The 26,623-nt window shown below is 34.8% G+C and overlaps 3 protein-coding genes across 6 annotated transcripts; all 3 read left to right on the top strand.

The window, feature by feature from the left end:
* The first annotated feature begins 2,814 nt into the window (after positions 1-2,814).
* LOC132031458 (mediator of RNA polymerase II transcription subunit 17) lies at positions 2,815-10,240 on the top strand. The gene is made up of 8 exons (XM_059421436.1): positions 2,815-3,017; positions 4,351-4,570; positions 7,162-7,275; positions 7,448-7,533; positions 7,664-8,048; positions 8,158-8,619; positions 8,699-9,010; positions 9,779-10,240. Exons 1-8 carry the CDS (start codon positions 2,920-2,922, stop codon positions 10,100-10,102), a joined length of 2,001 nt encoding a protein of 666 aa, XP_059277419.1. The 5' UTR covers positions 2,815-2,919; the 3' UTR covers positions 10,103-10,240.
* A 4,032-nt stretch (positions 10,241-14,272) lies between these two features.
* Positions 14,273-18,158, top strand: LOC132031459 (uncharacterized). Its single transcript, XM_059421437.1, has 4 exons — positions 14,273-15,240; positions 16,915-17,079; positions 17,185-17,236; positions 17,763-18,158. The coding sequence occupies exons 1-4, from the start codon at positions 14,981-14,983 to the stop codon at positions 17,850-17,852; spliced, it is 567 nt and encodes a 188-aa protein (XP_059277420.1). The 5' UTR covers positions 14,273-14,980; the 3' UTR covers positions 17,853-18,158.
* A 1,451-nt stretch (positions 18,159-19,609) lies between these two features.
* LOC132031460 (uncharacterized) lies at positions 19,610-25,796 on the top strand. 4 transcript variants are annotated; one of them, XM_059421439.1, is made up of 9 exons: positions 19,610-19,650; positions 21,844-21,963; positions 22,057-22,185; positions 22,994-23,109; positions 23,560-23,641; positions 23,936-23,995; positions 24,084-24,191; positions 24,467-24,512; positions 25,152-25,796. In XM_059421439.1, exons 2-9 carry the CDS (start codon positions 21,862-21,864, stop codon positions 25,358-25,360), a joined length of 852 nt encoding a protein of 283 aa, XP_059277422.1. In that variant the 5' UTR covers positions 19,610-19,650; positions 21,844-21,861; the 3' UTR covers positions 25,361-25,796. The 4 variants fall into 4 exon arrangements, with proteins under 4 accessions (XP_059277422.1, XP_059277423.1, XP_059277421.1 ...); XM_059421440.1 differs by having other exon boundaries at positions 19,616-19,650; positions 21,849-21,963; XM_059421438.1 differs by lacking the exon at positions 19,610-19,650 and adding an exon at positions 20,016-20,085 and having other exon boundaries at positions 21,851-21,963.
* The last annotated feature ends 827 nt before the right edge of the window (positions 25,797-26,623 follow it).

The following is a 26,623-nucleotide window of genomic DNA, read 5'->3' on the forward strand; positions in this document are numbered from 1 at the left end:
ATGTCTAATCATAATTAGATTATATTTATTGTTATAATAGATAAAATTAACTAGAATAAAAAATAATTTTATAACTTTTTATTGTCATAATAAAGAAAAAAATCAATAATCATACGGAAAATTTACGTGATAAATTGAGCATGTTTCCATCCCACCACATCATATGGGCCATGGTGTGGTTGGGCTCTTATCTAAATGCTGAAGGGCAATTCGCAATCTTTTGGGTGGTCTTTAAATTTTGCCCCTCATATTTGAAATCTTTAAATTTTTTGCTTCTTAAAATTAAATTCACGTTCCAAATTTGAACCCCCACACGTCAAAATTTTAAAATAAATGTAAAGCGAGTTTAAATTTCGCTATGCCCCCACCGGCATACACTTATGAAAGAATTCTCAAAGTTATCTTGCGGGACTCGACATCTTATGCCTTGTAGATGGACTTGGCATAAGTATGTCGGTCCAAGAGATAACTTTGGTAATTCCTTCACAAGTTTATGCCAGATCCGGCATAAAAGTTTGCCCATTAAAAGTATGCCCTCACCGGCATAAACTTGTTAAGAAATTACCAAAGTTATGCCGAACCCGGCATACTTATGCCAAGTCTGCCCATAAGGCATGAGTATGCCGAGTCCGGCATAAATTTGGTAATTCCTTAACAAGAGTATGCCGGGTCCGGCATACACGCGACCCAAACCTTGCCTTGTAATTTTTTAAAAAAAATTTATGCTTGAGCGGGGGGTTCAAACTTAGAACCTCGTGATTTCTGCGTGAACGCTCAGAGTTGCAATGCGAAGGGCAAAAAATTAAAGACCAGCAATATGAGGGGCATAATTTAAAGACCGCAAATATGAGAGGTAAAATTTAAAGACCACCCCAAAAGAAGGGCAATCCGCGCAAAAAGATTCTAATGGGCCTATGAATTTTGTGACGAAATTGACGCATCGTGAAAGTGGCCGGTATTAAATTTTAATAGGGCAATTTGCAGGATTGGCCTTCGTTGGCGATGGTATTTAATTTTTGTCCCTCAAATCAGTGGTCTTTAATTTTTGTCCTTCGCTAAAAGCCCCTTGGTTTCGGGTTCGAACCTCTGCTTAGTTAAAAAATTGCAAGGCATAAATTGAGATTTGCAGGGCATAAGTTGGGTTTCAAACTCTGCCTTAAGGCAAAAAAAAAAAAAATATATATATTCTGCTAGAATTTTGCAAACCTCTGCCTTAATGCTTAATTTTGGGCGCCTTAATGTCTAACTTTGGGCAAAAGTTAGGCCTTAAGGCCTAATTTTGGGTAAAAGCTTAAGGCAAACTCCTGCCCTGCGAATCCCAACTTATGTATTGCGATTTTTTTTTTTTTACTGAGCCTGGATTCAAACCTAGGACCTCTGAGTGTTAAGCGAAAGGAAAATATTAAAGACCGCCAATTTGAGGGCCACAAATTAAAGACCACCCCAAAAGAAGGGCAATCCGCCCAAAAAATGATTTTTATTTCCGGCTTAGTAGAATTTTCTAAAAAATGACTTTAATTTGAAAAAATTACGGGGAAGGAATTCTTGTTGCCCATCAGGCATAAGTTCTAACTTTTGCTTATAAAGTAAAACTTGTGGTCAAATGAGTAGGTTCACTATTTTGAAATATCCTAACTTTTATTTTAGAGGAAAGGGCATAAATGGCCGGTCGGCCAAAAATTATCCCACCCGATGGCCACGATTCTTTTAAACCCAAATTATAACCTCTGAACTAATTCCACTTTCCCTTCTTTTTCTGCCTTCTCCATTTTTCTTCTTCCTCTTCCACCTTCTTCTCCATCTTCTCCTCCTCTTTCCTCTTCCACCTTCTTCTCCAATTTTATTTGTGAGTTGCAGGTAACGAAAATGGTAGAGAATTCATATGAAGACGCCATTGCAGGACTGAAAAAGCTTTGATGTATAGAAACTGTATCATATGTATATATAATATGTGTCCCTGCTGTATATGTATATAAAATATATCATATGTATAGAAACTGTATCATATGTGTATATAATATGTACCCCTGTTGTATATGTATATAAAATGTATCATACGTATATAAATTATATCATTCTTGTATAGAAAGTGTATATATAATTCCAACATGTGTATATAAACTGTATCAGTCTTGTATAAAAAGTGTATCATACATATAAAAAATGTATTATAGAAACCGTATCATTGTGGTATATAATATGTATCACTATTGTATATGTAAAAAAAAAAAAATATCATATCATTATTGCATTATATGCATATAATAAAGGTATAATTAACGTATAATTTATGTATAATAAATGTATGATTAATTTCAACATGTGTATATAAACCGTATCATTCTTGTATATAAAGTGTAGATATAATTCTAATATATGTATATATGTTGTAAGCAAACCTTGGCATTATTTTTTGGGCGGCCCATCTTTTGGCATTATTTTAGGAATTCTTGTATTAGGCCTAAAATATTAGCCAAATGTGGCATTACTTTAGATCATGGGACACACAGTGTCCTTTCCCCTTTATTTTATATGCAAAACTAATTTATGCCCTTTCCCCTTTATTTTATATGCAAAACTAATTTATGTCACAACTTATGTCTAATGAGCAACAGAAATAAGTTGTAGTTTTTGCTTATAAAGAAGAATTTGTGATCAATTGAGCAAGTTCACAATCTTAAAATATCTTAGAACTTTGACCTCATAGTTAAAATTAATTTACGTTCACAATTTATACCTCATGAGCAACAAATGCTTTTCCTAAATTGATTAAATGACCCCCATAAAACATAATAATCGCTTGTGTGTTATTTCAGAATCGGCCTTTATGAAAAACTTAACCCGAAATTAGCAAAGCAAAGCCCAATTCTTGTAGACGGGTATCTTCTCCTTTAGGGCACAATTCAAAATATCTCCGACATGGAGAAAATGAACGGCGATCTGCAAATCTCCGTCGATAAACTTCCGATCAAACGGCTAGAATTCATTGAAGAACAAGGCGCCGAACGCTTCCCTTCGTACTCTCTCTCTCTATACATTTTTCGTAATTGTTGCAGTGATATATATATATATATATTTGCTTAATTGTTGAAGTGATATAGGATAAGATGAGAAAACTTTGAATATCTCTCTATAGATGAAGAATTTATGCATAATTAGTTTGTGAGCTGGATATTTAGGTTTATGTTTTGGGTAATATTGTTGCATTGATATAGGGTATGATGAGAAAAATGTGAATTTCATGCATAATGAGTTTGTGAGCTGGATATTTACATTTCCTGTTTGGATATAGATTTTGAAGTTGAAAATTGAAAATTCGATTTTTTTTGAAGTTGTTTTTGGACATGCATTTAACTTGAAAGAAATTTGAAGTATTGTGAGTGGAAGTGAAATTTCTCCGGAAATAGACTAGTTTTTGGAACTTGAAAATATCTTGAAGATAAATTTTCAAAATCTTACCAAATTTTATGGCAAAACAGATATTTGAAAATCTGATCCAAAATTTATGGCCATACGCTAGCTTAGATTTGGGAAGATTGCGTTCTATGTCTATTGGGAAAGAATATGTACCCGGTTTAGCCTAGTTTTTCCTTAATTACCTGCTTTTTTGATGACATGGGAACCCGCAGCCGCTACCTTTCGAGTGCGCATAGGGTAAACCCAGCTCCTGTGAAATAGCTCGCAAATCACACAGGAGAGATAACCTGCACTAGGCAAGCCCTGTGCGACGAGCTCGACCCACAAGGCAAATCCCCTGCTGTTGTAGGCAGGGGGTTTCGAACCTGAGACCTCCATTATGAAAGCCCCTTGGTCAACCGACTGAGCCACTCCTGCGGGTTCCTTAATTACCTGCTTTAGCGCAGTTTTTCCTTACACACCTCTTATATACTTGAGCACATTGTTAACCGTAAGTGTATAATGTTGTGCTCCCTCCGTTTCAATTTGTTTGTCCCTTTTTGACTTGGCATGGAGTTTAAGAAAATAAAGAAGACTTTTGAATCTTGTGGTCTTAAACTAATGATACATAGAATGTACCAAAATGCCCTTGAATCTTGTGGTCTTAAATATGCCAGGTGGAAAGTTAGAATTAAAGAGTTGCCAAAAAAGAAATAGTCATTCTTTTTGAAATGGACTAAAAAGGAAAGTGAAACAAACAAATTGAAACAGAGGGAGTATAATGTTTGTATAATGCCGTATAATGTTGTATACCGTGTGTATAAGCGCTGCTGCGAATAAAGCAAGTTGGTTATGCGAATGTAAACTGAAAATATGTCTATGTAGGGGTAATATATTATGCTGGGTTGTATATTTTTGTAAAAAATCCCTTTAAATTTTGCGTAATTGTTGCAGGGATATAGGATACGATGAGAAGACGGTGAATTTAATACGAAGAATTGATTTTGCATGGGCGGTAGAGAGAGAGGAGCCAAGTAAGAAGCAGAAGAAAAACAGTAGTTCTACTTCTTCGAAGGAGACAAGTAACGATCAGCCATGGAAATGGCAAAGTTTGGTGGAGAATTTGCGATTGGCTCATCAAGAGCTTCAAGTCATTATTGATCTCATTCACACTGTAAGTTGACATTTGCATTTTAGCTCACCATACAGAATTTTGTGACATTGTAATCTTAATGATTGAACTTCATTTCCATATAATGTTTGATAATAAGTACTCCTCTATTTGAATTTGTTTGTGTTACTTTCCTTTTTAGTTTGTTTCAAAAAGAATGTCACTTTCTATATTTATTACAACTCTTTACACCGAACATCATATACGATATATTTAAGACCACAAGATTCAAAGGGCATTTTTGTACATTACACACATCTTTAGTTTAAGACTAGAGGATTCAGAAGCCTTCTTTATTTTCTTAAACTCCATGCCAAGTTAAACTAAGACAAACAAATTGAAATGGAGGGAGTAGTTATTTTTTTTGAGATGGATTATTATTAGCAAAAGCATCAAGAAGATGCATAGATTATAAAAGAGAAGAAAATACCAGCTCAAAGACAGAGAACATGTTTGATAACAAGTAGTTGTGATTAAGGTTCAATTGTTGTTATACTTGCACTTGGTCTGGTGTTTGTGTGGACTCTGGTCAAAGACTCATATGTCAGTGTAGGGATAATTGTGAGATTTAGAGAAAAGTAATTTGGTATTCCGATGAAATGAACTTGCATAGAGAAAAACGAATATTGAGCATAGGCGGAGCTAGAATTGAAGCTTATGGGTTCATGATTTTATCGTTTTGAGTTACTGGTTTCTAAATTAATATTTTGTTCATATTTAATGAATTTCTTAAGACAGTTATAGGATTTGAACCAAAACTACTGGGTTCTCTCAACCCTCTTCCCACACTCTAGCCCCGCCCCTGATAGTGAGGTTTCTTCAATGCCAACTAGTATGGGATTGAGGTGTTAGTTGATTGATTATTTGTTGGTGCATGCTTAGTATATCTTGTGCGTAGCTGATTGTGTTTTATGCACTCACCATAAGAGGAAAAAACTCTGTGTTTTTGCTTGATAACGTGCTTGAAAGTGGAAGGTTTATCTTTAGCTATACTCATTATTTGTCCAATAAGTTTTTGTCGGTGTGCAGTTTTAGGCTGAAAGATGTAGAGGGGCAGATGATACATTGGTTGCATCATGAATAAATGTAATGTAATTTTATTATGAGAGTATAGCACACTGGTTTTGATACTTGGAAGGTGGTTAGAGAAAGAAGATTTAAGACATCCTATTCACAATGGAGTAGTTATTATATTAAAAAAAGAAAGCTACCTTTAAGTTTTTTCAATAGGGTCTTCCATATGTGCGTGATAAAACAAAGCCTTCTGGAAAGGTGCAAAGTTGGATATACCACATTTCCATGTGTACTTGGTAGCAAGGATGTTTTGGCTTTTTGAATTGGATCAGCATGGCAGTGCCTGAGCTGTTTTCTTCCTGTTGGACATGACTACTATTATTTCAGGAAGAAATGGTCATTAGTCTCTATATCCTCATGTAGATTCTTGGAAAAACTGTGCGCTGAATTTCCAGTAAGAGGAGTGAGTCATTGGCAAAGTGATGCTAGCTTATATGTTGAAGTTCTGATGCAGAATGAGCTCTGCGGATTGTGGTGATGCCTCATCCTATTAAGGATTGATATGTGGATTTTAGCTCCAGGAATCCAATTGAGATATGCAAAGAAATACGCTAGCTGATGCAGCCACTTGTCTTGAAGGGAAAGTTTTCTAGCGTGGGAGTTTTTGCTTAGGCTATTGTAACTTCTCTATAAAACGAGCTAGTTGTGGGAGTCAATGATGTATTCAATGATTTTGTTCTCTTCCAATTATTTCTTTGTTTTGCTTTGTCTGATAGTCGTAAAGTTGTGCATCACCTTGGTGGCTATTTTTGTTGGTAAGACATACTTATCAAAAGAAGTCACTTCCTCAGCGTTCTTTTAGTCTCGTTGTCAGTTAACCTACTTAGGTAACCTGTTCTACATAGTGCATGTGCCTCAGAGTATAAGTCTTTAAATGGTTTCCATTTCTTAATGGTCCAGTAAGGTTATGTTTACATATATTTGTTAATGTCAACTTTTTATATTGAATGTGTTGCTGAATTAGCAAATGTTTCACTTGGGACCATTTGTGATGCTTTCACATGGATAGTGTTTAATTGCATTATTATGTATGATGAAGCACTGACCAAGTCACAGGTTATAATTCTTTTCTAAAAAAATTAAATTGGATAAAAAGCTTAAAACTTATTTAAGAAAAAGAAGCAAGCCATGACTAACTTTGATTTATCCAAGTTTAGTTAATTTGATTAGTTGGTTAGTGGTTACTCCGTCCTCTTGATTTTATTAGTCATTATGTGATCCAGTTTCACAGATAATGTTTCTAGAAGAAACATGGATAGAATGGCATGTCAATTTATTCTCATTGTCCTAATGATAGAGACAACTAAGGATTAGAGATTTTGACTTAAGCTTTTGGCCTTAGTTATTTAAGTGGCATGAGGTTTATCAGTCCATTAGCCTCCTTCAATCCCTTCCTGCCCCTTCTCCCCCGCATTTAAGACAGCACCTTTTCATAGGCATAATAATAAGCAGAATAGATAAGTGCAAAAGGGAACTGTGGATTATATATTGCATTACTTACTCTGATGTTCCACATACAGGTGGAGACAAACGATGCAGTGACAGTGGCTGGCATGACCAGGCCGAAGCAATTGCCTAACGAGCATCTGTCAGATCTTGCTGTGTCTATGGCAACCAAGCTGCAATGCTTCCGTGTATTTTTCTTTATCCCTTCTGCAAGTTCTAAATTGAGTTAAACAAATAATCTGCTGGAGCATTTTTAAAGCTAATGGTTTGTTGACAGGGCATTTGTGATTATTTTCTTTTTGAATTATGCACTTCAGTGTTAAAGTTGTACGTGTTTCATAATTTGGTTTTCCTTTGCAGCATTTGGGGAAATACTTTAAGCAATCTGCCAAAGCTTTGGAACAACAAGTGGCTAGAGAAGCAAGATTTTATGGTGCTCTTATCAGGTCTGTTCTTTGTGGCTACTAACGATATTAGTACATTGTGGAACACACCAATGTGTTCAGTCATTTAGACTACCGTGTCTTTGTGCCTTTCCTCAAAATTTTGCCTGTGCATTTCCTGATGAGCGAATAGATTGCAGCAAAATTGGAAGGTTAAATGGCATCGGATGGTTGCCGCTGCTTCTGGAAATGAAGGGTTTTACATTGACTTATTTGACACTTCATTATATGATCCAGCAGTTGCATTTCGCCCATCTTCTGCATCTGTGGTGCGCATTGAGCATGATCCAGCTGGGATGCTGGCTGTGAATGTGCCCCCAAATTCCTGCCGCACTCTTCAATTTGACTTTTTCGGTGCAAGCGCACCTAGTGGCATCATAAAACATAGCAGAACAAAACCAAAGGGGTCTTTTGAGGATTCTTCTGGAGAAACTAAGAAAGAAAAAAGTGATGATGAGCATGTGAGAGAAACCCACTCAACCCTCCGTGAAGTTCATCGAGCAATCTTTGATGAACAGGTATGTTTCTAGGTTCCCTCCTTTCTCTTTCTAGAACTCTTTAAGTTTTTCTTATTCGTTTTTCGTGACCTACTTCTGTTTTCTGATTATTTTCTTGGCCCTCGTGCAGGTGTTTGATTTAGTTAATCGTGAAGCATTTAATCCAGCTTTGGGTGCTGATGTGACAGGACTACAAGAAAACTTGTTACGTTTAAGCATAGGTCAAAGAGCTTCCCTGTCCATTTCACTTGTGCCATCTACTGAAGATGATCAGACAGCTAGTGCTGTGGATGATGAACATTCTGAAACTGCTATTGTGTCTTTTGAATCAATTGATGCTTCAAAACCAGATGAAGGGAAACTTGACTTCAAGAAGTTGGGGTTTCCCAATCGAATTAGTTTTGAAATTTATTTGCAACAACTTTTTCATGAACATGTGTTTATAAAAGCGAAAAAGAGATTATCATCTTTGGGTAAACCTCAAATATCTGCTCAGCCCACGAAAGATGGCCCTAATCTTTTGGGACATTTCTGCGTCTCTCTAGCTCATAGGATCTTCTCAAACAAAGTCCTTGCAGAGCTTGAAAGTCTGGTATGTATCTGTTTGGGTTTGTAAGCTGCCAGGCAATGTGGCCATTATGTATCTGAAGAATTTCCTGTTCTATCTGTAGGTTAGCCGGATACCATATGTCCAATTGATATCGCATCCCACTTGGCATTCTCGAACATCATCATGGACACTCTCCATGAATGTACCTGAGTCGATTCTCCATGCAGGAAGCCTATCTCACTCATCAGACTATGTAAAGAATGTGAAATCTCACTTTCGTACAAAGGTCATGGTGCGTGATGATTGCATCAGTCTTGAAGGGGAAGGTGCTCCTAATGTTGTTGGCCTCTTCAAAGGAAAGCCTGATAGTACTTGCCCCATGAACAGATATGACTGTGACTTGTCAGATCTTCCAATGGTACTACTACAGCAGGTCCGTCTCCTCCTCTTACTATTGTGTTTTAATATCTGAAGGTATGACATACTATTATGTTTTAATATCTGAAGGTATGACATACTATGAAAAAGAGTTCATTTTCTGGCCGGATAAACTTCTGTTCTTCCTAGAACTGGTCCTTCCTTGAAAGAAAGCCTATGATCTTAGACATTAGTATTTATTTTTCCCGTGATTCAGTTGAACCATCCAAGTTTTTGAATCTTTTTCTGTTGTATTTCTTGGATGGTTTATTGAGACACGAGGATCACCTAGAGGGTGATAGCGACAAAGGTTCTCAAACTGTTTGTGTTCTTGCCTAGGATAATTTGCTATCTTGTGGTTAAGGGCCACACTTGTGGTGGATAGCTATGGTCATGAGGGAGAGGGAGAATTTTGTTTTGTTACCATAAAAAACCACAAATGTCATCCCTCTCCCCCAAACCAGAGACTTTGGTCTAGTGGTAAGAGTGTAACTCATGATGTATGGATTTGGCGTCTGTCACGAGTTCGAACCTTGTTGCAGACAAGCCTGAGAAGGATAGAGAGGTAAACCTATTATCCTCTAGGTTTTAAACAGTGCGCCAGTTGGCCCCGAGGATTTCTCAGTTATCACAAAAAGGAAAAAGAAAAAGCACCACAATTGTACCCTTCCTTTTCTATTAACAAATCGGTATACAACCTACATTAGAAGGCAACGCCACTTCCATCTTGCAGCAACACGGTCATCAATTTGTCCTTAATTCAAGCTATTAATTTCTGCTACAGGTTGCCAGCCAGGTGATACGGTGGCTTCATGAAGAAGCCCTTATGGTTGGTATCAAAGCAAACAGGGATTTCTTATCCTTGTCATTTGAGCTAGAGCAAGGCGAAATGCTTCGTCTGGTGGCGCACGTGGACCCTGAAGATATTCAAGGATGTATTTCCTGGTGGTTGGTGATGGATGATGGATTCTCTGGAGAAAGCAAACTTCGAATGGACGTTAACAATGGAGAATCTGAAACAAGGAAGTTTTTAGGTTATTTATCTTTGAAAGTGTTATACTCGACCTTAATGGATATGGTCAGCGTAAGTAGTACTGCAGGCCATTGAGTTATAACTTTTTGTACTTGTAATTGACTAGCAGAATTTGCTGATTCTCGTGTCGACGATTAAGTAGTTCTTTTGTTTAGTATTGTTGCAACTAGAACTACAATCTAGCAGAAAGAAACATTCTCATTCGAAGAAAAATTATAGGGAGAATAACCTATATATACATAAGAACAGAGTATATTTATAAAATATGACGATACTTTTTAGTTTACAAAACATATCAATAGATTTCTTATAGAACATGTACGAAAATTTGTATATGAAATGTGTATATCTCGCTCAAATCTTAAAATTTTCGCTCAGAATTTTGTGTATGAAATATGTATATCTCGTTCAAGGCTTAAAAATTTCTCTCAATTTTGTGTATGAATATTATATGAAATATGTATATTTCGCTCAAGGTTTAGAATTCGTATTTTTCGTGTATAAAACCAGAGAAACCATATGAAATATATATATATATATAAAATTTGTAAAATGCTCGTGTTAGGTTTTTGAAAATTTAATATAATTACAACAATATTGTATACAATTTTCATACAATATTCATACAAATTTATTTGCTAAATCAACTATTTTAACCATGGTCAACAATTTACACCTATCTTCCTTCTGTCTTTGCCAGACACCAACCCACCCCTTTCCCTTCCATCGATAAAACAATAGGAGGTTGAAATTTTTTAACACCAAGTCAGAACTCAAATCAGAAGTAGAGGGTTCCTCCGATGGTATATTCGGTGAAGATTTTGAAGTGTATGGAGAAATTTCATGCTAAAGTTGCTTCCATGGCAGACCCATATGTATTGAAGAAGGAAATTTGATGGCTTCGTTCTCTCAATATTTTTTCTAAATTTACATTTTTTCAGATCTGCGCTTTTTCAAATCGTGTTTAATTAGATTTGCCATCAGAGTTTTGTTTAGATCTGCCATCGGAGCGTGGCCTGAACTCACCATAAAAAAACGTCGGAGAAGGGGAGAAGGGGAAGAGAAAGGTGGGGCGGTGGAGTTCTCGGAGGAAACGGAGAATGGGGATAAGGGGAAAGGAATGGTGGGGTGGCTCTGTTGCGAATGAAACAGAGAATGGTGAAAAAGAAAAGGGAATGGTGGACTTTTTTTTTTTTTTTTTTTTGGTATATTTTGTAAATAAGAAAAAATATTTTTATATTTTGTAATATAGAGTCTTAAATAGTATTATTAGGTCATTTTCTCAAAATTATATATACAAATTGTGTAGCTGACAATATCATACATCCAATAGCTCATGACGAAATCATTGTGGATTCAATTTTGCCTAGTAAATTGTTTGCAGGGTTAATTCCATCAGTTGGAGAAACTTAAGGTACTTGAGCATGCAATATTATTTACTTGTTCTCCTTTGGGAAAATAAATTATTTCTCTTGCGTAGAATTCTTGAAATCCCACTTCATTCATACATCATTTTGCAACTAAAAACTATTTTAAGTCTTTGACTTGTTGAGAAGAATAATTTTCAAAGTTTCTGTTTTCAAGTTAAGTTTTGGCAGTTTCAATCATTAAAATACATAGAAAGAAACTTAATCAAGAAACCTCTTATTTGTGGCTGTGAAGAGTGCAGTATGCATTTTAAATTTTTAATTAGGTCTACTTTTATGTGTCTTTATCCAATTCATCATCATTCATCAAGATAAAACCAAACACTTCATCAATCATCACAATAAATAAGATTACAATTTTTGACAAGACTAACAAACCACTAATGAGAGAAGCTTCATCAACATCAACTCCACACTAAAAAAACCATCTTAGACCAATGATTAACATACTCATTTGCAGTTATTATTGTCATTATTTAATCTATATAGGTAGACAAAGAAATTCATCTATTTAAGCTTTGTTTAACAATAACCTTTTAGATTAGATAATGAAAAGGTCCGTCCTTGATGGCTCTCCATCTGTGTGGGGATGTGGTTTTTGTTGGCTCAAGTTGGCAATTAAAAAAATGAAGTTAATAAAAGGAGTGGAGTTGTGGGCAAGCAAAGTATGCTCACTTTTGGACATTACTTTCCATGTCACAAAAGGCAATATGGTCCTACTATTTTAAAATTTTCACTCCTGTGTCCACCCAAATATATTACTACTATATATCTTTTTCTTGTACCACAAGCATTAGAACGCCGATTAATTCGGATTCGCATTGCATGAGTTCCATTAAAGGGGAACGCTCCCTATCAAGATTTTCTCCATACTTGGGGTTCGAATCCAAGAGCTCTAATTAAAGATAGAGATCTTATTCATTCCACCACAACCCTTTGTCGTGTATTTAAATACATTTCGCATGTAGTGTCACAAAACCCCTTTATTTTATCTATACAATAAAGTTAGTTTCCGTTAGGAGCTATCACATAGTATATTGAATTTTAAGCTAATCCCACGATGTTCAATTTTTTTCTCTTTTTCCCAAAAGTTCTTTTGTACAATGGAGTTATCTTCCTTAAGATGCATAATTAGAATAGTTACAATTTTTCAGCTTTATGTTTCACAATGAGACTCCATTCTTACTAGTGAATAGTGATTATCATGTTATTTAATAATGAAGCAATGAAATTGTGAGCCATATTTACATAAGACAGTTTTTATCGAAATAAAACTTCATTGTAAATATGAAGAATTTTGCTAGTTTTAACTCTCCCGATGAAGATGATATATATATATATATTTTTTTTTGGATGAGTATGCATCTTTTTGTTGAATGTTCTTGTGTCGTGCGGGTGGCTTACGTGTGATTTTGTATCCATACCTCCTATTTGTTTAGTGTGGGGGCACGTGAACTTTGATTCGATTTGAATATTATCATTTGAACATTAAAAAAAAAAATCACTTTTTTCTGAAATAATTTTTTACTTTATTTGAAAATCAGCATGTGACCATGAAAGTTTCAAATTCAACTTGAAGTTGTATTTCTGTTTCCAACTCACTTTTCACTTTTGAAGCTGTATTTATGTACATTCAAGCATGAACATTGTTCCAAATACTTTACAAAAAGTATAACTAAACACAACTCCATCTTCAACTCTAATTTTTTAAATTTCAAATAAAATGAAAAATATCTGAAATCTATGGCGAAATACCTAATTAATTTTCTCATCCCTTACCCCTTTACCTCTTGTTGATTAATACTAATGATTGTATCTAAAGAAGAAAAAAAAACTTGCAGAAATAAATAACAAACCCAACTTGAATTATGGAAAATTAAATTATAATAGTTCTGGCCAATAAACTTTAATTAAAAAAATTAGATTCCCAAAGTTTTAGGGTGTGTTTGGTATGACGGAAAATATCTTGAAAAATGTTTTCCTTAAAAATATTTTTCGAATTAATAAAAACACACCAACCCATCCCCAACCTAAACCCGTACTATCCACCCACCCACCCCGCCTAGCTCCCTATCCCGCACCTACCCTCACCCCTGCCCCCCGACCTAGCCTACTCCACCTATCTTCATTCCTTCTACCCCACCATCAGAAGTTGCACTTCAAATTCAAAAACCTCATCGTTTTTGCTTTGAATATATGCAAATGCTCTTAAAATGACATTTTCAACTTGCATAACAAACACAAGCAAAAAGGTAGAAAAGGCACTTATTTTCCGGCGAAAACATTTTTCGTCATACCAAACACACCCTTAATCTAATAATATGGGGAGAATATAAATTTTAACTTCAACAAAAAGGTAAAATAGGATATTTAAAGAAAGTTTCAATCAAAACATTCTACCTCAAGGTACTATAAACGAATCAATAAAAACACACCAATACATTCTCAACCCACCCGCCTAATCCCCCACCTACCCTCACCCACCATCAAAAGTTGCACTATGAACTCAAGAACCTCATCGTATTTTGTTTTGTATATATGCAAACGTTCTTTAAACGACATTTTCCAGCTTGCATACCAAACACAAGAAACTAAAACAACAACATACTCAGTGAAATCCTACAAAGTGGGGTCTGGGACCAAACACGAGAAACTAAGTAGAAAAATTACTTATTTTTTGAGAAAATATTTTCTTGAAAAACACCCAGTCGTACCAAACACACCCTTAATCTGATAAGGGAAGAACTTAAATTTTAACTTCAACAAAAAGGTCAAAAAAAAAAAAAAAACTATATTTAAAGAAAGTTTCAATCAAAAACATTCTACCCCAAGGTACAAGAAACGAATCTGGCATTACCCAACTGTCAATTTTTTTTCTCTTCAGTATACTCACTTTATATACACAGATCTCTCTCTTTAAAGCCACCAAAAAAACCTCTAAAAAAACCATTTATTGTCTTATTTACTTGTCATTATTAACAACACTTATTGTGTTTAGTTGTTACCCTTGTGGTTATCTACATTGAATTGTTCATTAAATTACTCTAATCTGAAAAAAAAAAAAACCCCAAAGTTTGGGTTTTTACATTTTGGGTATTCAAGAATTCAACTTTCTTGATTTATTGTAACAGTTTTGCTATTCTATGAATTGGGTTGTTGTAAAAAAGTGATCTTTGATTTGGGTTTTTGAGAATTTTGAATTCTTGATATGGGTTTTAGAGATTGGTATATTTAGTTGAGTTTTATGTGAATCTTGATTTAAGTTGGCATGTAGGGTTCAAGTTAATGAGTTGTAATTTGGTAACTGCTAGATACAGTTACTACTTTTTATTGTTATATAGTTTTCATTTTTTGATTCTTTATAAGTGAATTGGCATTGGATATTTGTTAGGAGTTTGTAGAGAATTTGGAATTTTAGCTGCTAGTGGCATGTTTGGTTGTTTTCAGCTAAATTGGCTAAGTTGTATACAGAATTTTGGGAGAGAAATTTGTTGATTTTTTTTGTTAGAGCAAATTTTTTGTTAGTATGTCTGGTGGAACACCTGTTGGAGGTGGAGGATATGTGAGGCAAAGGCTAAGTCAAGGATATGGTTCGAGTGGCGATGATCTTGAGGATGATGCTTGTTCTAGATATGTATCGCAATCATATTCGATTCCAAGGACAAGAACATGGACTGAGATATTAGAGAATGTTCTTTGGATTGCTTCTGCATTTTTCATTGTATACTATGGTGATCGGCATCATAATTTGATATTCCTTTTGTGGCACGATGATCGAATTAGGAGGTAAGCCTACTAGTTCAATTTGATTACTTTAAAGCAACCTATTTGATATTCCATGTATTCATGATTGTTTTTCCCACCTAAAGTGAAGAAAGGGATAAATAGATAAATGTGGAACGATAGGTTATCAATAACTATATCTCAATGCCACTCGAGGATAGGGTAAAAAAAAAAAAAAAGTGTAGATTAGTTGTTTACTAGTGCTGCCTGAATAAGCATATCTCTGTATCACAGTATCACTCGACGTCGGTTTTTGCCGTGTTTTTAGTAGTGTGTTTTGGTGGTCACCGGTAGTTTGTATGTCCATTTGTTAGTTGGACCAAAGGTGCTCCACTTTAGCAAACTTAAGGTTCTAAAGATGCTCAAGATTGCATTTGAAGGACCAATATAGACCTACTCCCATAAATAAGGGACAATTTTGGCTAAAAACTGTAGATTGCTCTTGTTTGATGTTTTTAGCTCACATTAGATGATTGGATAGATGTAGCTTTTGGCTACTGTGCTTGATAGGTAGTTACCGATTTGCTGGCATATGGTTTCCTTGAATTCGACTGATTGGTTTTAGGCTTACATATGTAAACCATGTGAAATTTGCTTTGAATTATTAGTTGAAAGATTTTTAAACAACCTTCTGCGTTTGTTGAAACGATATGCTTGTTTATAATGCTTTTATCCTATAGCATAGCGAAAATGATTCGCAAACTCTAGGGCTTTAAGTAACTTATTTTTCGGTTTAGAGACACTCCAATCATCAGAAATGTCTAGGAACAGTTTAGTTTTAGTCATCTTTTTTCATTTGTTCTGCATCTTTTTTTGCCTTGATATGAGTCCTTCGTGTTGGCTCCATTTCACACTCCCACTGAGTTGACAATGCACCTTTTTGTTAAGTACTAAAATTCTCCTTTAGTTGAATCATGAATTTTAGGGAAGTAATCTGTGAAACCTCTTCATAAATGGAAATATACTATGCACTCAATGGTATGTTATTTGAAATATACCATGGTAATCTATGAATAAGAGCTCTTCTCTTCGCTTTTAGTTTTACTCTGGATCGAAGAAATAAAATAGCGTATTTGTAGGGAATGGAGGAATGCAAGGGAAAATATGGCAAGTTTGTAGTTTGGAATTTTTTGGATTCATTCATATATAGAGCTCACCAAATGCTTCATTAGTTTCTTCAACTACTGATGCTATTGGACCATGTAAATTTCATTTTAATATCCCCTTTGATAGCCTATGCTAAAAGCATGATGAGTTGAGAAATGAAAGATTGAATATTCGCATCATAAACGTAGTTTATAACCTACTGGGTTAAGTTGTTTCTTTGATATAAATCTTTAATCTGTTGAAGAGCAACTATTTGAGGATCTTTTTGTAGAACAATGTATACTAAAATATCCAAAATATCTAAATTTTCATATTTGTCTGTAGTTACGCGCATTCCTGTGTTTTCCACCATTTCCACACAGTTTTTTCATGTAAGTTCACTTTTATGACTTAGCAAACTGTTGTTGTTAACCTGTTAGTAACATGCATGTGATATCCAGGAATTACTAAAGCTGCGTGACCTTTTAATGCTTTGAGCAAATATATCTTGCACCATTTTGGCCGTGATGTTGGGGCTTTTTGTTGTTTGATATCAAGTACCTCTATTGATTCTTCACATTTCTGCTGCAGAATACCACTATACATTGGGATGTTTGGTGTCGGTTTGAATGTTTTATTTTTCATATATACAAGTATGTTGGCTTTGGGCGTCCGGAAGTCCTATGAGAAGTGGGAGATTTCCAGCACAGCTGCCCTTCCCTTCATCACTATGCTGGGGATCCTATCTTTTCTCTTGTAAGAGACGTTATGACCGCGTGAATTACATGTGCATTCAAAGAATAACATACAGATATAGTATTCAAATGAGACTGTTGTTGAAATACAAGTCGTTTGTTTCAGGTTCTGTTATGCTCTATGGCCTATTTGGAGCTTGTTAACCCTTCCTCTAGTGGTAAGTCCTGGATTTAGCTAAATGTGACTTATTTCATTCAGCTATTGCTGTCCCTTTATGTTTCTTATTCACCCCATTATAACAACTTGATGGATATACATACAATTGAGCAGCTTGATATAACTTGCATTTTTCTAATGAATTATGTAAAAGAATCAATTATCAATTGACAATGGTGCCCCCAGGGCTTTGGTCTAGTGGTAAGAGCACAACGTGTGATGTGTGGGTTAAGCAGACATCAATGTTTCTAACCCTGCCATAGACAAAAGCCTAGTATTTAAGTGGAGAAGGGTAGAGGGGCGGGCCCATTATCGACTGAGTTTTAAACTGTGAGCCACTGGCTCTTGGGGATAACTCTGTCAAGAATTAAAAAAAATCAAATGACAATAATCTACAAAGGGCAGAAAGAAACATCTATATTTAGCACAGCATTTTAGAGTATTACCACTTTTTTTTTTCCATTTATTGTCTTACTAGTTTCGTAAATCTGATTAAACTATGGTGCCTTGTCTTCTATGTTTCGCAGTTCACTCTATTCATGGCTTGCATGGTTATACTGCCATATTTGGTTCTCGGGACATTCAAGCCGCAAACAGATTTGCTTCGTACAGATTAGATACGTCGGGTTAACAAAGATAGTTTTACGTCTCACTGACTTAGCTGAAGGCATATACGAGTATTGAACGATTCAGATTCATTGCAGTTGTCCAAAGTTTGCTTTACACATTAGTTTTGAATGAAGTAAATATTTGTAAGTTTTGATAGTGTTTCAGAAGTGCGTCGGATTGTATAAGATTTTGCAACATACAGGCTGAACAAGAGTGAAATTGTTCCCCTCATGAACTATGCAACCTTGTAATGACTATCATTTTTTTTTGTTGATGATTGAGAAATTTTCGAGGGCCAGTGGCACACAGTTCAATATTCGGTGTATAATAGATTTGCCCTTCTACCCCTTTTTATTTAAATATCAGGTTTTACGTGTTGTAGGTTCCCAGTCTGTGGCGTGCTCTAACCTACACATCATGCATTATTTTGATTTCAGGTTCAACCCTATGAGCCACTTCTTTTGCTCAAAGACAAAAATCATTGATTAATAGGACACACATTGTGACATTTTCTTCACTCCCTATTCGAATTGGACTATAACAGGCAGTGAAATTGTCAGTGACGCAATTTGTGCTGCATTGACAGAATGTCTAGATCATAAATAGGGGGTTCAATAAGTCTGTGTGATCTATATGAAGAAAAAAAGAGTCTTACTGCTCTATAAAAACACCAAAAAGGGGAAAAAAGATGATATGCTTTGAACATATTACATATATTCCATAACCTAACACTACCGGCGGAACTAAAATTTTCAATGGGAGAGTCCACGTATAGTATATAGTATCTCTGCCTCAATTTATGTGACACTTTTTTCTTGCATTTTTTTTGCGCAGATTGTCCTTCAAATGCACTGATCTTTAATTTTTGCCTTCACCTAAAAACCCATGAGTTCCGGCGAACCTCCACTCAGTCAAAAATTTTAAAAAAATTCGCACGGCAGAGTTTTGGTTTTATGCCTGAAGACACAGTTTGCATGTTTGCTACCTCAAGGCAAACTCTGCCTTATGAAATTCAAATTCTAGCTTGTAATTTTTTTGACTAAGTGGGGGTTCGAACGCAAAATCCCTAAATTTTTAGGTAAAAGACAAAAATTAAAGACCACCTTGAATAAGGACAATCGTGCAAATTTCCCTTTTACTTTTAGTCGGCCCATAAAAAATGACCCTTTTTTATATTTTAGTTATAATATAATTTTAATTTTTTTATTTTAAACTTAATGAGATGCTTTATAAAATACAAATATCAAAGACTTGTTATAAAATGCATGTATCAAAATTCTTTTCTTTCCTACTTAAACTCTGTATTAAATCAAACATCATCACATAATTTGGGACGAGGGGAGTACATATTTGTACAGTAAAAAATGATTCTTTCTTAAACCTTAAACCTCTTGCATACAACAACAACAACAACAATCCCGTGAAATCTCACGACGTAAGGTCTGGGGAGGGTAGAATGTACGCAGACCTTACTCCTACCGACCAAGGTAAGACGGCTGTTTTCGAAAGACCCTCGACTCAATAAAAAGCATAAAATGAGATCAGATAAGGCTAAGCTTAAACCTCTTGTATAAACAAAAACAAAACCATTTATTTACGTATTTCTCACTAATCTCACTAACATATAGAGTACAATAAGCTGCAAAAACAAAAATTCTTGCATAATAAACACTCAAGAAGATCAGTGCCAAAACCTGTAAATTTTTCCCCTTAAAATCGTTTCAAACACATTCCAGCCAATTTGTCAAATATCAATTGAAAAACACACTCCTTTTCGCAATTTGACCACATTTCAGGTGCTAAAAAAAGGTAAAGATTTCAACTTTTTCCTCAAAATTATTCAAACAATGATAATATTGAAAACTACAATTTGCAATAATTACAAATTGTGTGTATGTGTGTGTGTTGTTCTTATTTTTATTGATTGATGCTACTGTAAATATCGCTTTCTACAACTCCGTTAATTCATCCTTTTAAATTTTGTTTTTTCCTTTCAAATAACACTCTATGTCTATTTCGAGAAAATATTTACCCCAAATGGCCCATATTTCTAATTTTACCCAAAATGACCCTTTTATACAAGGTTGATATATTGTCCACAGTAAGTATAATGTTTTATATTGTGTGTATAAACACTGTGAAAAAAAACAGTTGGCTATGCGGATGTAAATTAAAAATATGGCTACATGGATATAAGATTTTATGTTGGATTGTATATTATTGAAATTATCCCTATAAAAGGTCTTTTCTTTTTTCTATACAAATTTAATGTTTATGGTATTACCCATTTGTTTCTTGGTGTGAATTATAATGTTTTTATGGACTTCTATAAGTTATGGCTTTGATTGGAAATGAATTATAACTTTTGTGTTTGAAAAAACAATTTAGATAGGGTATATTCATGTATTAGATATAAGGTGTTTGTTTTAATGTTTCTAAGAGCTAATTCTTTAGTTTTTGAAGGATTTGAGAAACTGAGTATGTAAATCTTCAAAAAAGAAAAAATTACAAACTACTCCCGTTGTTTCAATTTAAGTGTTTTACTTTCCTTTTTGGTCTGTCCCAGAAAGAGTACTTCTTTCTATATTTAGTAAGTTGACAATTCAAACAGCCTACATGGCAAGTTTATAACTACAAGATTCAAATGACATTTTAGTACATTATACGCATCTTTACAAATTTAATGTTTATGGTGTTACCCAATTGTTTCTTGGCGTGATTTTTAATGTTTTATGGACTTCTATAAGTTATGGCTTTGATAGAAATGAAGTATAACTTTTATGTTTGAAAAAAACAATTTAGATATGGTACATTCATGTATTAGAGTTAAGGTGTTTGCTTTAATGTTTCTAAGAGCTAGTTTTTGAGAAACTGAGTATGGAAATCTTCAAAAAGAAAAAAAATTACAAACTACTCCCTTTGTTTCAATTTAAGTGTCTTACTTTCCTTTTTGGTCTATCCCAGAAAGAGTACCTCTTTCTATGTTCAGTAAGTTGGCAATTCAAACATCGTACGTGGCAAAGTTTATAACCACAAGATTCAAATGACAATTTAGTACATTATACGCATCGTTAATACGGGACCACAAGATTCAAAAGTCTCTCTTTATTTCTTAAACTCCGTGCCTAGTCAAATTAATACACTGAAATTTAGACGGAGGGAGTAACTTTTTTCTTTGGTGGCCAAAACAGCTCAAAAAAACATTTCTTACAAAAACTCATATGCAAACTCAGTTTATGGAAGCTCCACCTTGTTTCTTTGTTGAAAGCTTTTAACAAAATTAGGTAATTTTATCCAATTTCAGTGGTCTGAGATTATTCATTTGTTGGAACATAAGGAGCTGACTGTTACTATAATGCTATAGTGATGGGAAGCCATTGCTAAAGATGAAAAGACAAGGAGCATTTGAGGGGTCGTCATTTGTATATATCGGGATGTGGAACCCTTGGTGAAATTACATTGTTATTTGTCTTCTTTTCGTTTGTTCGAATATCAATGCACCTTAGCATTTACCCCATCTTAATTACTCATTCCCCCCAAAAATGGAAAAAAAAGAAAAAGATCTCCTGACCTTTAAGGCTTTAATGTATATCCATATTTTTTTCATGACATTCTATCTATAATATTCATGTTAGACTAGAAATGTATTTGGGTGCCTCACTTAATAGAGATACTGTTTTTTTAAGCTTTAGTACTTTCTTCCAAGACTAGGCATTGGAGAAGATCCTTGTGGTTACTTGATGCATGCAGGAAGATGATTTCATATTTTGTCACATGGTTGTGAATGAAATAAATCTAGCATCTCTCTCCCATCTGGTTATAAATTCTCCCTCATATATATTGTTAATGTGCATTCATATTGTTATAGACAAATTTTATTTGTTTATTCATGTTAGACTAACATTATATCTCTAGATATCTCCCTTAATGGTGATTCTTAGGTTTTTGCTTTAGGACTTTCTTCGATGATTTGACACCGAGAAGATTCTTGTGGTTCTTAGTGCAGGCAGGAAGATAATGTTCAGATCATCCCTTCTAAAGGCTGTGTCTAAACAGCTCAGTTATCATCCAGCTGTCACTAAACAGCTCTGTCGTCATCCTTTCCAGTTTCATTCAGAGGTAAAATTTTCAAATTCTGATACAATCCAATTCTGGGATAGTAGTGATATGCTTTCTAGTTTCTTTTAGTGCTAATTTTTGCGTCTGTGATAGAGAGGAATGCACAGCAGAAATAAGAAGGCAATGGAGTTCATAGCTAAAGGGTGGAATGCTCTGCAGGAAGTTGATAGAGTAATTGATTACTGTGAGATGAATGACAAACGTCTCATTCCTTCACTTAAGGTACGTTTAGTAGCAAATAGCATGATACAGTTAATCTTCTTTTATTTATGGTTCTTCAAAGGAAATTAATGTGTCTATGTGTGTGTTTTTAACCTCTGTCACTGCTTGCTAGTATCTCCGTTTATCTTGGGTGTTGTGCTGTTACCACCAGAGAATTGTTGTCAAATTCTCATATTTATGTTCTTAGAATAGAGTGTTATCCTTGCTGTATGTCTATTTAGGAGATAGCAACATGCCCAAGGTAGCTCATTGATCATTAGGATTGCCCCGGGTTTTTTGAATACATCATGGAAGTTAGTTACTGCTAATGGTTGTAAAGGGAGTTGGTTCAATTAAAGTAGATTTATCGATCTTTTAGGAGTAAATCCTTCTTTTCTCAAGCACCACCTAACTTATGCTTTTTGCTGCTTTCTGAGTTTGAAAATGGAGCATGTCAATTAGTTTTTTCTGTTTTAAGGAAGGATTGAGGGTATTCCACATATATTTGAGAAGCATCCAGTATTGGCCTGGTAGGTAAACTACAATAGCATTCCTGTTTACAGTCGACTTTCTCTATGACACTATCATCACTGTATATTTTGTTTGCTTCTTTCCATCTCATATGGTTACTTCTCTCTTAAATCAATAAGCTTTTACTAAGAAGTACCTTTCTTTTGTTTAATATATTTCTTTTGAGTGCTTGTATGTTGTTTGTTTTTCTAATAATAATACTTACGCATGTATTTCCTGGTAGAGTGCATCTATTATATTCTCTTTTGTTGATTTTGACTTATCAAATTTTCTTTTTCCATTGGTTTTTATGCGGTAGACAGCAAAGGAGAATTTTGAGTTGGCCCTGGAAGCAGACAACTCAAATACGCATGCGAGATATTGGCTTTCAAAACTTCATCTCAAGTACCATGTCCCTGGGGCATGCAAAGCTGTGTAAGTTTTTGTCTATTTGGGGTAAAGATTGGGCATCTGCAAAGTGCACACACTTATCATCATTCATATGCTATTATTGCATTCTTCTAGGCAAGCCTAAATAGATCTTCATGCTCCACTTAATACGTTTCAAGCTTTTCCTTTTGATATTCTTGAACTTATCATGTGTATGAATGAGGTTTTCTAAAGTTTCCTAACTGATTTAACCATTTTCTAGTTATTAAAAATAATTGATTTTTCAGTTTTATTGATCACTACTTACATGATATGTATCTATCTAACTTCTTGATTTCCTTTGGAAATGAGGGAGTTAATTATTTGACTTCTATGATACCTTCAGCACCTTTTAATGGAGTAATTAAATTGAAATTGCGCAATACTTTCAGCACTTCTTCATGAATTACACTGTTAGAACTTACAGCTAATATTTCTTCCTACTTTTAATGACAGAGGGGCTGCTTTGTTGGTGGAAGCTGCAGAGATGGGTGATCCAGAAGCTCAATTTGAATTAGGTTGCCGTTTAAGAGTTGAGGTGTGATTTTCTTTATCAGAACATATTAATTTTGTCAAGAAGAATGGCTAATCCTATATCACCTATGATTTCGAATCGTGTTAAAAATCTTTCTTGCTGTAGTGACAAACAATTTTAACGCCTTTGTAAAACTAGTTTGAGTTTAGAGATCTGTTTTTGCTCCATAATGTCGGTCAGGAGATTATTGGTTTAGGAGTGCAGAGTCGACTACCTTATTGAGTTTCCCCTGTCTTATTCTTCCTTGAAACATTGTGCAAAAGTTGATTGTTTTCATATAATGGATGATCTTCACAGAATGAGTATGTGCAATCAGATCAGCAAGCATTTTACTACTTGGAGAAGGCTGTTGACCAGGTGTGTATTTTATTAGCAAAGCTGAAGTTATTCTTGCTTGCATGAGTGCCCTAAATTTCTTGCAACAATTCTCTTCTGTTTTTTTCAGTTGCATCCAGGTGCACTTTACCTCTTAGGTGCTGTGTATCTTACTGGGGATTGCGTGAAAAAAGATGTTGGCTCTGCATTGTGGTGCTTCCATAGAGCGTCTCAGAAGGTACAGAGCATTTCTACTGCTTGATGAATGCAACTAATCAGTATCTAACTATGTAATGACAAATTATATGCTGTAGTGAAAGACGATTTTCATATTTAACTTAAAAGGAAAATTGGATTTTTCAAATTACCTGATTTGTACATTTTCTGAATCGTATCGTGTTAACGAATTGTCATTGGTGTAATTTGGCTCTATCTTGTAGAACATTGTTCTACTAGCAAATAAGTCGAGCTATCTAGGGTTATCCCCAACTTATTTTCACTGCGTGAATGTAGGGTCATGCTGGAGCAGCTGTAGCTTGTGGATCCCTTCTACTCACTGGTAAATTGTCCCCTCTTGTTATCTTTTTTCAGAAAGGTAACAATTTGCATATATCATCAGCACAGAGGCAGTGCCGGAAGCCATATTTACAATTAAAAAAAGAACAAATGTGTGTCCTTGCTCCTCTTACAAGGATTATATAACATCTAACAGTGAGACTGCCCCCTCTTGTTATCAACTTAGCATTGTGCCACTTCATCTATTTTTCCCTCTTATTGTTAACTTAAAGGGGTTCCTGCTTAATTTTAAGTAACGCAATACACTTGATTGGAATATCTTACGAACTTTTTTCAAAGGCATAAGATTTGACATTCCATTTTACAAAGAAAAATTTGAAGTTAAAAGAAAAAGACCACGATGTCATAGTTGGAGCGGTATGCTGGTGGGAAATTTGACTTGCTCAGAATAGTAGGAAGAATAACTAAAAAATAATAAGGGTGGGCGATGCTGATGAATGATCACCACAAAACATTTGTCAACCACCGGAGGAAAAGGTATCATGAACTTATCACTATTGCACAGGAATTCTTGATTATTCTTCGAGTATAGAGAGACATGATGATATACTGCTGCTTGGGTATATATTGACTTTTTCTTCTCAGCAAATTAAGATTCTTTATTTCGTGTGGCATCATTCAGGTGTGGAACTTCCAGAATCAATAACAAAATTTTATATGAAGAGGGGGTCATCAAGCAGAATTTCAAGGAGGAATGGAGTTGATCCTGAGCTTAATCCGATTGATCTGGCCCGAGAACAATTTGAAATTGCTGCAAAAGCAGGATCTGACCTTGGATTTAGATGGTTACAAAGACTTGACGAGGAATTGAAACGTCTGCAGTCTTCCTAGTTCATGAATATCAGAGACTCTAAAAGAGTCTATTGATTATGTACCTACGTGGAAAAAGTTTGAAACTATATATCTGATGTAAGACAGCTCGTATTCGTTCATTTTAGATTGAGATTGTGTTGGAAAAGAGTGACAAATTCGATGATGAGTCGATGGCTGCTGCTGCTGATATATCTAGGGAATGATGAGGAACAGAGTTAAGAGCAAGCTGATTTTTCAACGTTTGTTTGTTGTATGTCCTTAATTAGGAAAAGTTGAATTTTTGGAGTCAGCTTTTTGGTGCAAGAAAAAGAGAGGGAATTTGTTAGGAATATAGTGTTTTCTGCTAGGGAAGTTTTTTCGCTTAATATCTTTGGCCTTTTTGCTGAATGTATATTATGGCTTGATCATGGAATGCTGAAAAGTGAATAAGAGATGATTGATTGTTTCTCTTAAATTTATTGGGGCTTCTATTTACATCGCTTATTTTATTTTACGTAGTGGTGTTCGAGCTGCATTACACACCTTAACTACTCCATTATTAGTATTTATCACCTCCCACTTGCAACAGTGCTGAATAGCCTCTATCCACGAAAATGGACGGATAGGAAGAAATCACCTAGTTTTTTTTTGTATTCTGTTTCTGCTCATCTTGTGATGAGAAGCTGGCTCCTGGTTAGAGATATGTTTGTTAAAACTTAAAGCTTTCTGTTGTCTTGAAGCAACTGCCAATTTGAGCTTCTCAAAATTGGAACTTTATCCTATTTTCCAAATGATATCAACTTATCTTGTTGTATCAAACTAAACACAAAACAATGAATCTCTCAATTGCACCTATCACTATCCTCCACTTTTTCCCAAACACAAATCCACCTTACAAACTCATCCAAACACACCCTTCTTTTTCCCTCCTATCCAAATGCAAAAACATGAAAGACCTCAAACAAGTACATTCCCACTTCATCAAATTTGGTTTACACAATACCCAATTTGCACTAACCAAATTACTTGAATTTTGTGTCACTAATCAAAATGGTGACTTGTCATATGCTTTGTCAATCTTTAACACTACTCAAGAACCTAATATAGTTATGTATAACATGATAATTAGAGGATACTCATTAAGTTCATCACCCAATTTAGCTATTGATTTTTATGAAAAATTGCTTTTTTCGGGTAATCAACTGAATTCTTATACATTTCCTTTTATTTTTAAGTGTTGTGTGAAAATAATGGATACCCAAATGGGGAAAATGATTCATGGACATGTTTTTTAAAGGGTTT

This window comes from Lycium ferocissimum, chromosome 9, assembly GCF_029784015.1.
Source record: "Lycium ferocissimum isolate CSIRO_LF1 chromosome 9, AGI_CSIRO_Lferr_CH_V1, whole genome shotgun sequence".
NCBI lineage: Eukaryota > Viridiplantae > Streptophyta > Magnoliopsida > Solanales > Solanaceae > Lycium > Lycium ferocissimum.